Raw genomic sequence first — 14176 nt, 5'->3', positions numbered from 1 at the left:
CTTGTGAATGTAATAGAGGCCACATTTTGCAATCAGTTTTAATCAAACTTGCACACAACTGTATTGGCATAATATCTCAGTTCCTATCAGAAACTGGCCAGATCCCATCTTGGGTTCCAGAGTTATGACCCCTTAAAGGGCCAAAATTTGCTATTTTTGGCTTGTGAACACGATAGAGACCACATTTTGCAATCAACTTTAATCAAACTTATGTTTGATACAAACTTGCAAAATATCTTCAGCAACAATAAATCTTGGATTCCATGCTGAATCTGTCAGATCCAATCATAGGTTCCGGAGTTAGGGCCCCAGGTTGGATCTGAAAACTGATTTTCATTGACCTTTAATGTGACCTACTGACCTATTTTCTTGTTTTTTAAGATACAGCTTTGAAATTTGGATGACCTGTTTAGTTTTGCATGCCAATCTTTAAACTGACTTGCAATGACAATGAATGTGACCTACTGACCAACTTTCTTGTTTTTTAAGCGACAGCAAAAAGATTTGGAGCAGTTGTAATATTTTTTTTTTTTACAGATTTAAAAGTAATCTTGCATAATCTTTTCCTTGACCCACTCTCCTAATTTTTGTGTTTTTAAAGCTTTAGCAAAGAAATTTGTTCAAGCAAGCAACTCTACTCAGGTGAGCGATATAGGGCCATCATGGCCCTCTTGTTTCAGTTTCTGTTATACCTTTTGTAACAGTTTGAAGTCAGATTTTCATATGAGAGCCTAATTTTTACCTCCTCATAATCATATAGGGATCTTACTGGTACAGATATTTTAACTTACCTAGACACAAGCTGTCATCTTCTTACCACCAACTTAACTATAAAACTAAACAATCTTAGATATTGCCATAATTATGTCTCCCCCAGGAGACATATTGTTTTTGCCCTGTCCGTCCGTCCGTCTGGCCGTCCATCCGTCCGTATGTCACAATTCATTTTACGAGCAATAACTGGAGAACCATTTGACCTAGAACCTTCAAACTTTATAGGGTTGTAGGGCTGCTGGAGTAGACGACCCCTATTGTTTTTGGGGTCACTCTGTCAAAGGTCAAGGTCACAGGGGCCTGAACATTGAAAACCATTTCCGATCAATACCTAGAGAACCACTTGACCCAGAATATTGAAACTTCATAGGATGATTGGTCATGAAGAGTAGATGACCCCTATTGATTTTGGGGTCACTCCGTCAAAGGTCAAGGTCACAGGGGCCTGAACATTGAAAACCATTTGCGATCAATAACTAGAGAAATACTTGACCCAGAATGTTGAAACTTCATAGGATGATTGCTCATGAAGAGTAGATGACCCCTATTGATTTTTGGGTCACTCTGTCAAAGGTCAAGGTCACAGGGGCCTGAACATTGAAAACCATTTCCGATCATTAACTAGAGAACCAATTCATCCAGAATGTTGAAACTTCATAGGATGATTGGTCATGAAGAGTAAATGACCCCTATTGATTTTGGGGTCACTCCGTCAAAGGTCAAGGTCACAGGGGCCTGAACATTGAAAACCATTTCCGATCAATAACTGGAGAACCACTTGACCCAGAATGTTGAAACTCCATAGGATGATTGGTCATGAAGAGTAGATGACCCCTATTGATTTTGGGGTCACTCCGTCAAAGGTCAAGGTCACAGGGGCCTGAACATTGAAAACCATTTCCGATCAATAACTGGAGAACCACTTGACCCAGAATGTTGAAACTTCATAGGATGATTGGTCATGAAGAGTAGATGACCCCTATCGATTTTGGGGTCACTCCATCAAAAGTCAAGGTCACGGGCCTGAACATGGAAAAACATTTCCGATCAATAACTGGAGAACCACTTCACCCAGAATGTTGAAACTTCATAGGATGATTGTACATGCAAAGTAGATGACCCCTATCGATTTTGGGGTCACTCCATTAAAGGTCAAGGTCACAGGGGCCTGAACATTGAAAACCATTTCCGGTCAGTAACTTGAGAACCACTTGACCCAGAATGTTGAAACTTAATAGGATGATTGGTCATGCAGAGTAGATGACCCCTAACGATTTTGGGGTCACTCTGTTAAAGGTCAAGGCCACAGGGGCCTGAACATGGAAAACCATTTCCGGTCAGTAACTTGAGAACCACTTGACCCAGAATGATGAAACTTCATAGGATGATTGGTCATCCAGAGTAGATGACCCCTAACGATTTTGGGGTCACTCTGTTAAAGGTCAAGGCCACAGGGGCCTGAACATGGAAAACCATTTCCAATCAATAACTTGAGAACCTCTCGACCCAGAATGTTGAAACTTCATAGGATGATTGTTCATACAGAGTAAATGACCACTTGTTTTTGGGGTCACTCTGTTAAAGGTCAAGGTCACAGGGGCCTGAACATTGATAACCAGTTCCGATCAATAACTTGAGAACCACTTGACCCAGAATGTTGAAACTTCATAGGATGATTGAACATGCAGAGTAGATGACCCCTATTGATTTTGGAGTCAGTCAGTTAAAGGTCAAGGTCACAGTGGCCTGTTCATGTAAAATCATTTTTTGGAAATAACTTGAGAACCACTTGACCTACAATGTTGAAACTTAATAGGATGATTGGACATGCAGAGTAGATGACCCCTATTTATTTTGAGGTCACTTGATCAAAGGTCAAGGTCACAGGAGCCTGAACAGTGACTTGAGAACCACTAGGCCAAGAGTGTTGAAATTTAGCGGGATGACTGGACATGCCAAGTAGATGATCCCTATTGCAGCCAACCATCAGTGTCTCTTTGACTTTCGCTCCTGACCCCCATTGACTTCTTGCCTATAGGACTTTGCATTTGGGGAGACATGCGCTTTTTTACAAAAGCATTTTCTAGTTTTATTTGAGTTTTAGTGATGCAATGCACGCTAGTGTGCACTGCAGGTAGTGTACTGATGCAATGCACACAAGTAGTTTACTGATGAAATGCCAGTGTGCACTACAGGTAGTGTACTGGTGCAGTGCACTCCATTGCTACGTGGAGTGTATGTTTGGTTATGCACATCAGTGCATAACAGGTAGTGCACCAATGTAAAGTACACTGGTTGAGTTCATATGCAATGCATGCTAGTGTTCACAGCAGGTAGTGGACGGTGCAGTGCACACCAGTGTTCACAGCAGGTCGTGCATCAATAAAAGGACGCAGTGTGTATGGCAGGTAGTGCACTAATGCAGTGCATGCCAGTGTGCACGGCAGGTAGTTTTTATCTGTGCACAAAAAAGCAGCCTTTATATTTCATTGTTATCAGTAGATTACATTCTAGTAAAGTGTCTTACATGCGCAAAGTAAGACATACAGTCAAGATGCTGTGTCTCCATGACTTACAACACATTTACCTTCCTTAAAATTTCAGGTTTAAAAATACTTCAAAAATGATTTATATGAAGTGCCCCTGTAAAAGAGTGCTAATAACAATGTTTGTTTGAAATACATAAAATACTAAGTACATAAAATAAATAGAAGTATATAAAATATATGTATTTATGACTCTGTTATGTATAATGTAACTGCCTGAAATTGTATTCAACTTTGAAAGTGCTTGCAGTGAAATATTAAAATTATAGAAAAAAAAAAACAAACGCAGAAGTTTACTGCTGTTATTTTCTTGTAATTGAACTTATAGGTATATAAGTATATGAATGTATGCAACTAGGATTTACTGTTATTTCGTTTGTTTTACAGTGCCCACAAGAAACAGAAGAAGGGACTATTTTGAACATCAACTGAATGGTTGCTATGGGAACAAACACAATGCTACAACAGAGTGCTTAAGAACTTCTTTAATTAAAAGCAATATTATTTGTTCAAAGGAAATATACCAATCTGAAAATTGTCAAGAGTCAAGATGTGTGTTGTGGCCTTAGTGCCTTTATGAAGTTTATCGTTCCAAACCTTCTTTAAAATTACCAGAATATAAGACATATCGTTAATAAATGAATTCTTTGAACCTCTCATTAGAAAAAAATTCCTGTTTTGACTCACTTAGTAAGTATATGATAATCTCACCATGTAGCTGGAGATTCAAATATTTATATCTATATTTGGTTATATAAATAAGTACATAATATATGGAGATCAAGAGCATGGCTCTGTTTTGTGACTAGAAATGTTCAAATGAGGACTGTCGAGGACCAATATAATTCAAGTGCCAAAATTCACCAATGGTCACCTTTTTGTATTGTCTTATATTGTGATTAGATGGTATATGTTATTAGGGCATGTGAGGTGATCGAATATCAACCTTAGACTTAAATGTGTACTTGTTTTAAATGTTGTATTGTAGTATTGCACACTTCATTGTAACACTTGGGCTGCGAGTGATCTGACAAGCATAATTAATGTTCCTTGGTCTTATTAATTTAGACTTTATCGCCAAAAACAAAAAGATTTTAAAGTTTTCACACCAGTTGCCTTTTTTCTTCATATAGTTTTAATATGGTTCAAAGATGTTATATGCTTGGCTTGCCATACTTTTTGTTTTATTTTTGCATTTGCTTTTTCAAGGAAGATAATTCTATCTCTTTCTTTAAAAAGTTGTTCATACATGAGAACATGTAGCTTAACTTTCCAGTTATTCTTGGTAAAATAATGTTTAGCACCATTCTGTTGCCTTACGGAAGGTTGGAATGGCTACACAGGTGCCTGCCAACCCTGAAATATTGCCCAGAGGGCACCTGGGATCTCTCTTGATCCGACAGGTACCTGCCATTGCAAAAGTGAACAGGATGTGTTTGTGTACAAGGGATTTTTGACTGTGGTAAATAGAATTATACATGTAGGGATATGAGCAGTGCCTCGTATATTTTATGTTGTAAATGTTTCCTTTTTTAGCTCACCTGTCACAAAGTGACAAGGTGAGCTTTTGTGATCGCGCGGTGTCCGTCGTCCGTCGTCCGTCCGTGCGTCCGTGCGTCCGTGCGTCCGTGCGTCCGTAAACTTTTGCTTGTGACCACTCTAGAGGTCACATTTTTCATGGGATCTTTATGAAAATTGGTCAGAATGTTCATCTTGATGATATCTAGGTCAAGTTCGAAACTGGGTCACGTGCCATCAAAAAACTAGGTCAGTAGGTCTAAAAATAGAAAAACCTTGTGACCTCTCTAGAGGCCATATATTTCACAAGATCTTCATGAAAATTGGTCAGAATGTTCACCTTGATGATATCTAGGTCAAGTTCGAAACTGGGTCACGTGGGGTCAAAAACTAGGTCAGTAGGTCTAAAAATAGAAAAACCTTGTGACTCTCTAGAGGCCATATTTTTCATGAGATCTTCATGAGTATTGGTCAGAATGTTTATCTTGATGATATCTAGGTCAAGTTCGAAACTGGGTCACGTAGGGTCAAAAACTAGGTCATTAGGTCTAAAAATAGAAAAAACCTTGTGACCTCTCTAGAGGCCATATTTCTCAATGCATCTTCATGAAAATTGGTCAGAATGTTCATCTTGATGATATCTAGGTCAGGTTCGAAACTGGGTCACGTGGGGTTAAAAACTAGGTCAGTAGGTCTAAAAATAGGAAAACCTTGTGACCTCTCTAGAGGCCATATTTTTCATGAGATCTTCATGAATATTGGTCAGAATGTTTATCTTGATGATATCTAGGTCAAGTTCGAAACTGGGTCAGTAGGGTCAAAAACTAGGTCATTAGGTCTAAAAATAGAAAAACCTTGTGACCTCTCTAGAGGCCATATTTCTCAATGCATCGTCATGAAAATTGGTCAGAATGTTCATCTTGATGATATCTAGGTCAAGTTCGAAACTGGGTCACGTGGGGTTAAAAACTAGGTCAGTAGATCTAAAAATAGAAAAACCTTGTGACCTCTCTAGAGGCCATATTTTTCATGAGATCTTCATGAATATTGGTCAGAATGTTCACCTTGATGATATCTAGGTCAAGTTCGAAACTGGGTCATGTGGGATCAAAAACTAGGTCAGTAGATCTAAAAATAGAAAAACCTTGTGACCTCTCTAGTGGCCATATTTCTCAATGGATCTTCATGAAAATTGGTCAGAATGTTCACCTTGATGATATCTAGGTCAAGTTCGAAACTGGGTCATGTGCGGTAAAAAACTAGGTCAGTAGGTCTAAAAATAGGAAAACCTTGTGACCTCTCTAGAGGCGATATTTTTCAATGGATCTTCATGAAAATTGGTCAGAATGTTTACCTTGAATATATCTAGGTCAAGTTCGAAACTGGGTCACGTGGGGTTAAAAACTAGGTCAGTAGATCTAAAAAATAGAAAAACCTTGTGACCTCTCTAGAGGCCATATTTTTTCATGAGATCTTCATGAATATTGGTCAGAATGTTCATCTTGATGATATCTAGGTCAGATTCGAAACTGGGTCACGTGGGGTCAAAAACTAGGTCAGTAGGTCTAAAATAGAAAAAACCTTGTGACCTCTCTAGAGGCCATATTTATCAATGGATCTTCATGAAAATTGGTGAGAATGTTCAGCTTGATGATATCTAGGTCAGGTTCATAACTGGGTCATGTGCGGTCAAAAACTAGGTCAGTAGGTCGAAAAATAGAAAAACCTTGTGACCCCTCTAGAGGCCATATTTTTCACGAGATCTTCATGAAAATTGGTGAGAATGTTCACCTTGATGATATCTAGGTCAAGTTTAAAAGTGGGTCACGTGCCTTCAAAAACTAGGTCATTAGGTCAAATAATAGAAGAACCTTGTGACCTCTCTAGAGGCCATATTTTTCAATGGATCTTCATGAAAATTGGTCAGAATTTTTTATCTTGATGATATCTAGGTCACATGTGCTCAAAAACTAGGTCACTATGTCAAATAATAGAAATAACGATGTCATACTCAGTTGAACACTGGGTCATGTGGAGATAGGTGAGCGATTCAGGACCATCATGGTCCTCTTGTATAAACTTTGTGCTTGTGCATTTAGTAAAGAGTGCTACATATAATTGGAGTTTAAGATGTCCTAATTGAGATGAAGAGGAATCTTGTAAAGTTTCATTAATGATAGTTTTTTTTTTTTTTTTTTACATATAATTATATTTATACAGGGTACATGTTAATTTGACCATTAAAGTACATGTTTCGAAATATCATTTTTGCTAAAGAAGGTAAAGCTTTGATTTAAAAATTAATTGAAATTTGATCATTTTTGTGATCCATAAAGAAAACTATTTAAGTTAAAAAAGGAACTAAAAGCTATTGAAACTGGTAACTGTGCATTTCAGGCACTTTCTCGTTTTCTTAGGAGATTGGGGGAAGATAATGAAATAAACTGTAACATAGTATTATCTTATGTATATAAACAAAACCTGGTATTTATATCATTTCATTCATTATAAACATGTATTCATATTTTACCCATTTGTATGTTACTATGAATTCATCGCTAACCATGAGGTCATTGTTGTCTGTATCTATATATAATCTGTATTTTATCTTGAGACAAAAATGCGTGTCCACAGTGTTGAGAGAGGACAAGTTTACTTACTGGTACTAAGATTTTTACCAATTTTATTTCATCTCTCATTTAAGCTATATTCCAGCATAAAACTACTGCTGTTTTCTTTTTTCAAGGGATGTTTTTAACATGAAAGTAAATGTGTGTCAACAAGGCAATCACAGTGGTGTACAATACCTTTTTATGTATGCACCTTCTGTGGTAAAATATTAAAACATATGAAATAAGTTTGAGAGGAAATTAACATTTTTACATGTTTTTTTTTTTTTACAAGAATGGTGTTAAAACGCATGATTGCTTCCACATATTTATAACACACAAAAAAAAACATGCATTATCTGTACATAAACATACCGGATTATGGATGAAGTAACTTTTGTTTTGCATAATAAAGAAAGACGTGCAGGTAACAAGTAATAATTTAATTGTTTTTTAGTGCACAACATTGGAAATGAAAAAGTATTTGTTCTTGGGACTTACTAGATCTAGTGTGAGAAAAAGAAAATATTCCTATAGTTTATCCTGATATTACAAGTTTTTTAGACAATATTTGTCAGTATTTACATTCACCATGTATTTTGTATGGAAAAATAAAAGAATTCATTTTTGTATAAACAACAATGGTGTAATGAATCAAGGATGACTCTTTTCGTGAGATTGCACACACAATCTGACGTCATTCACAAAAGACATCGTACAAAAAATTATTTCAAAATTGGGCACCAAAATTTCAAAAAGAATACTAAATTGTAGCTAAAACTATGGTAAGTTTTTTGATGGTACAAGATCAGAATTGAACCAATTTTTATCTGAAAGTGAATTGCAATGGAACATTGGTGGATCTTTTTGGCTGTTCTGTTTACATGTTGAAAAGATCGATATCCTGATATTTATTTTGATTTTCTGATACTCGTGCAAAGTAAACCATTAGTTTTGTAGCAAGCAACAGTGAAAATGTAAATATAAGAGTTGAACATTGTTTTTGTGTGTTTAAATGGGTATAAACCACAGTGGGACTTTATGCAAATCATCCAAGAATCACTAGTATGATTCATGGACTTGCAAAAGTCCCAGTGTGGTTAATACTCATATAAGCGAACAAAAAAATAGTATTAAATTCATAAACAATAATTTGACCCACCTAACATTAATAGAAACATCTGTCTTCATGCTTCATTCCTAGTTTTGATATTGGACATAGATTTTCATTTCTTACCCAGGTTTACGTTTTGTTTTCCTTAACTAAATTCATAATTTTTTCTTTTTTCGGGCTAGACCCAAGTATTGTATTTGGGAAAGACACTGATGAGCTAAAGTCAGAATATTTTGTACTGTAAAATTGTAAATACACTGACCTAGATTTTTGCAGTGAATCCTCATTTCTTAGACTAAAGCTATGTGCAATATGTATTTAATCACAGTTAATTAATCATACCACTGTAAGCTCATTATACAAGGCTTCCGTACAAACTGATCGTGTAAAAATCTGCTTGATGACATGTCGTATTCTTTTATCGATGTTGTTTTGATATTGTGGTTTTCTGTAAACATGTTATCAGCATAACACTGTCATTTCAAAACCTTACTACATAGATACGCTTGTGTATGGCATTCATTACAGATGCGTTTGTGTATGGCATTCATTCATTCATTCATTTACTGTAAACTTTTTATACATTTAATAAAATTGGAGAATTTGAAATTTTTGGCTTTATTCATTTAGTTTTTGTGTGTTCTGTTCAGAATATTCCAAGAAGTTGATGTAGTAGATAAATGTATGCTGCATTTTAGTTTAGGCTTATTTCCACCTCAAGAACAAGTTCTCACAACAGTCACTATTCTGAATATCAGCTTCGTAGACTAAGGTATTGTGGGAAACTGCAATCAAACTCTTCCCACTGGAATTTGAACTGATGACCTGTGGATCAGGAGTCTATTTTTCACTACAACTGCACCTCTCTAGAAGATATATATACCTAAATGGTTTGGTCAATTTTGACAACATTTGATGTAATTTATCTGTACAGGTTACTCTGATAAACATGAAACGGTGTTAAATATAGCAGAGGAAACACTACTAAATGTCAAGAGGAAACGCTCATTAACATGTTTGATGAAACACCATTAAACATGTCTGAGGAAGCACCATTAAACATGTCAGAGGAAACGCCATTAAACATGTCTGATGAAACACCATTAAACATGTCAGAGGAAACACCATTAAACATGTCAGAGAAAACACCATTTAACATGTCAGAGGAAACACCATTAAACATGTCGGAGGAAATACTTAGACCAGACTTTTGCCATATTAACTGTTTAAAAAATAGACTGGTCAAGATTATAATCTGCAAAATGATATGCCAAAATACTTATATTGGTCAAATTTGTGTCTAAATTTACTTCTGAGGTCACGTTTTCTGTATGGTAATATAATACAGAAGTTAGATGGTGAAGAAAGATGTGCTCCTCCATCCCTGTCCCCGTCTTGAAGGCAATCCTTCTTTAGCACTTGAAAGAGAATATCTCCACATCCTCAGCATGTTCTAGTTTGGTGATTTTCGGTTAAGTTAAGACCCTTTATTCATCCAATTTTATGGTGGTTTGGCCATTTCTCTTATCCTGTTTGGCAGATGTTCACTGAACCTTACAGTAGTGATTAGTGCCTTTGTGTGCATATCATTGTCTTGTTCAGTTCATATTCAGCAGAGTGACGGCCCTTGATTTGTCATATTTGACAGTGTTTACACTACTTGTCATAAACCATTGGGCAAAGTTCACCAAACCTGAATGATCAGTGTGAAGCTTATCCGCATGTTCCTGTTTAAAAAAAAAATTCAGGAGAGTTATGACCTGTGATTTCTCAAATTTTATTATGTCTGTACCACTGGTTGGAATTCTACAAAACTTTACAAGAGTGGTCAGTGCCAAGTAGTTACGTACATCATTGGAATATAATGGGCCAGTGATTTTCACTGAAGTTATGGCCTGTTAATTATCTGTGGTATTTTACAATGTCTGCAAGGTAAGTGATGGTAGTTCCTTTTTTAGCTCACCTGTCACATAGTGACAGGGTGAACTTTTGTGATCGCCTTCGTCCGTCTGTCGTTGTCGTCAGTCCACAATTTCTTGTGAACAAGATAGAGACAACATTTTGCAAGCAATTTTGATCAAACTTGTACAAAACTTGTATTGGCATGATATCTCAGTTCCTTTCAAAAGCTGTCCAGATCCCATCATGGGTTCTAGAATTATTGCCCCTTAAAGGGCCAGAATTTGCTATTTTTGTGCGTCAACAATTTCTTGTCTGCACGATAGTGGTTTCATTTATGATTTTATTTTAACCAATCTTGCACACAACTTGTATCACCATAAGATCTTGGTTCCTTTCTTCAACCGGCCAGATCCCAATATGGGTTCCAGAGTTATGGCCCCTGAAGGGCCAAAATTAGCTATTTTGACCTTGTCTGCACAATAGCAGCTTCATTTATGATTTGATTTTTACAAAACTTGCACACCACTTGTATCACCGTGAGATCTTGGTTCCTTTCTTAAACTGGCCAGATTCCTTCATGGGTTCCAGAGTTATGGCCCCTGAAAGGGCCAGAATTAGCTATTTTGACCTTGTCTGCACAACAGCAGCTTCATTTATGATTTGAATTTAACCAAACATGCACACAACTTGTGTCACCATAAGATCTTGGTTCCTTTCTTGAACTGACCAGATTCCTTTATGTGTTCCAGTGTTATGGCCCCTGAAAGGGCCAAAATTAGCTATTTTGACCTTGTCTGCACAACAGCAGCTTCATTTATGATTTGAATTTAACCAAACATGCACACAACTTGTGTCACCATAAGATCTTGGTTCCTTTCTTGAACTGACCAGATTCCTTTATGTGTTCCAGTGTTATGGCCCCTGAAAGGGCCAAAATTAGCTATTTTGACCTTGTCTGCACAATAGCAGCGTCATTTATGATTTGAATTTAATTAAACTTGCAGAAAACTTGTGTCACCATAAGATCTCAGTTCCTTTCTTGAACCGACCAGATCCCATTATGTGTTCCAGAGTTATGGCCCCTAAAAGGGCCAAAATTAGCTTTTTTTGACATTGTCTGCACCATAGCAGCTTCATTTATGATTTGATTTTAATCAAACTTGCACAAAACTTGTGTCACCATAAGATCTCGGTTCCTTTCTGGAACTGACCAGATCCCGCAACAGGTTCCAGAGTTATGGCCCCTTTCAGGGGCCAAAATAAGCTTTTTTGATCTTGTCTGCACAATAGCAGCTTCATTTATGATTTGATTTTAACCAAACTTGCACACAACTTGTATCGAACCAAGATGTTGGTTCCTTTCTTGAAATGTTTAGATTCCTCTATGGGTTCCGGAGTTATGGTCCCTGATAGGGGCAGAATTAGCTATTTTGACCTTGTTTGCACAATAGCAGCTTCATTTTTGATTTGAATTTAATCAAACTTGCACAGAACTTGTGTCACCATAAGGTCTTGGTTCCTTTCTTGAATCGGCCAGATCCCCTAACGGGTTCCAGAGTTACGGCCCCTGAAAGGGCCAAAATTAGCTATTTTGACCTTTTCGGCTTAATAGCAGCTTTGTTGTTCCTGTCCTTTGGGCTTCATCAGTCAAAATTTTGCTCAGTGTAATCCTTTGGGCATAAAACTACTGGCCTGATTAGAAAATAATTTTATTTGAAGTAACTTTAAGAAAATTTCAACTATATTTTCTCATAATTCTTTTGATTGATCTGGATTATGATTCTTTGATCTTCTTGTCCTTAAGTGCAATGATAACAGGTGAGCGATAAACTGCCATTTTGGCCCTCTTGTTTGTAAAAGAAAGCTCTAGTTTTCCACTTGATATTAATCACTATGTGGAATAATTTCCCAGAAGTGTATCATGTGAGGAGATACCATTAGAACTGGGACGATAACTCTGTTAATTGGATCCGATTCAATTTCTAGGTGAAACCGGTGACAATTTTGCAAAACTGGTAATAGCTCTCAAACAATAGACATCACGAGTCATACTTTATCTTTATACATTTCTTTGACCAGCACATAGATCCACAGTATATTTCCGCTAAAACACATCAACAGAACATAATCAATAGTTTCGCGATTTGCCTGTTGTGATACATTTAAAATAAAATACACCAAAATATGACTTTTTAATCATCACACTGCTTGCAAAAGATAAAGTTGTAAGTTTCTAATGAAGTAAGCTGCTGGAAGTAACTTGATACGGTCGTCCGGAAAGAAAACAGCATTTTCAATATGGCGGCCGATTAACTGGTTTGATTCGATTTCAAACAAATGATTAACAGGTTTCAAAATCGTCCCAGCCCTAGATACCATTGTGGTTTGAGTCCAACACCTGGATTGAGAAGGTGGCACCTCAACCACTACAGTAAACAGTAACCTATTACTGACATCTTGAGCGCAAAGGAACATAATGAATGATAGAGCAATGTATTTTGCAACTGAATTCAATTTCCAAATAAAACAGGAAAATCCATTTTCACCACTCATGATTTGTACATTCACCACTTTGATCACAAATTCACCAAGTGGCGAACGACAGCATGGGCCTCGGGATTTCGATGGTTAATATAACTATGTGCAACTTCATTTTATTTGTACATTGACCAATGAGAGCTATTTTAACAAATCTAGTCTAATTCTTTGAAATTTTCAATTTTGCTTAATATCAACACCCCATATCCTAATACCAACACCTTTTCGATAATATTAATCATGATTTTACTTTTAAGTTCATTATTAGTTGCATTAGTTTTTAGCTCGACTATTTGAAATTTTTCATATTGTACAGCTTTTGTTATCACCCTTTCGTCAGTGTCCACATCACGAAAGTTAGGTTAAAATTTTGCAGGTTAGCAGGTTTCTCAGAAACTACTTGCATGGCTAACTCATTATGCTTTTGAACTTCACATATTTGGCATCATGAGATGACTTACCAGGACAAGTTATATAACTTTTAGTTTTTATCTTTCAAAGGGTCATTATGCCCCATAATTGAATTTTTGCTTTTAAGTTTTGCATATAAGCAGGTTTTAGGCCAAATGCTGTCTATTTTGTTTACGTCACACGTCTTCAGCATCATTAGATGACCTCATTTGGGAAGTTAAATAATTCTTGCTTACATTTTGTCAAAATAATGCCCATTTTTCAACTTACGCTCAAGCTATTGTATGTAAGCTAGAATTAGATGGAAGGGCTTCAAATAGTCGAGCATGCTGTCAATAGACAGCTCTTGTTAAATATAGTATTAAATATGTCTTTTAACAGTTACTTAAGGTTTAGGAGTATGTCTTCAAAACACATAAAAGTTTGATAAAAGAACATCTTTACCAACAATCTACCTCACAGTTACATGTTCTGCTGTACTGTCCCATATGATGGATACTTAAAATATTCACAGTAAGTTGTCCCCCTTTAAAAATACCATTTGTAAAGAAATAAAAATTTATAAACAACTGCTGAAAACTATGTCCACCCTAGTTATGCTTGGACTTTATATTGCAAATGCATCAAAATGAAGATATGTAACAGTTCTTTAAAAATGGTGTTTTTAAAGGCGCTGAACTGTCCGAAAGTGTGGCCCATTTATGCATCCCTTTTCCAGAATTCAATGTATATAACAATAAACTAAAAAGTAATATACAAGTTTT

General features: G+C 36.4%; 1 protein-coding gene and 1 long non-coding RNA gene across 7 annotated transcripts in view; both read left to right on the top strand.

Annotated features, from left to right (window-relative positions):
* The window catches only part of LOC123548537 (septin-7-like), a 76993-nt gene extending 72965 nt beyond the window's left edge, over window positions 1–4028 (top strand). For all 6 annotated transcript variants that reach the window (XM_053546214.1, XM_045335863.2, XM_053546212.1 and 3 more), the window contains one exon: window positions 3708–4028. In XM_053546214.1, the coding sequence (XP_053402189.1) occupies window positions 3708–3741 (34 nt within the window). In that variant the 3' untranslated portion in view covers window positions 3742–4028. The remainder of the gene's footprint in view (window positions 1–3707) is intronic.
* An 814-nt stretch (window positions 4029–4842) lies between these two features.
* LOC128557822 (uncharacterized) lies at window positions 4843–9170 on the top strand. The gene is made up of 2 exons (XR_008371422.1): window positions 4843–5384; window positions 5675–9170. It is a non-coding gene; the product is annotated as an uncharacterized LOC128557822 (long non-coding RNA).
* The last annotated feature ends 5006 nt before the right edge of the window (window positions 9171–14176 follow it).

This window comes from Mercenaria mercenaria, chromosome 6 (assembly GCF_021730395.1).
Source record: "Mercenaria mercenaria strain notata chromosome 6, MADL_Memer_1, whole genome shotgun sequence".
Lineage (NCBI taxonomy): Eukaryota > Metazoa > Mollusca > Bivalvia > Venerida > Veneridae > Mercenaria > Mercenaria mercenaria.
Note: the sequence above shows the minus strand (reverse complement) of the source record. Positions and strands in the feature narration are given on the sequence as shown.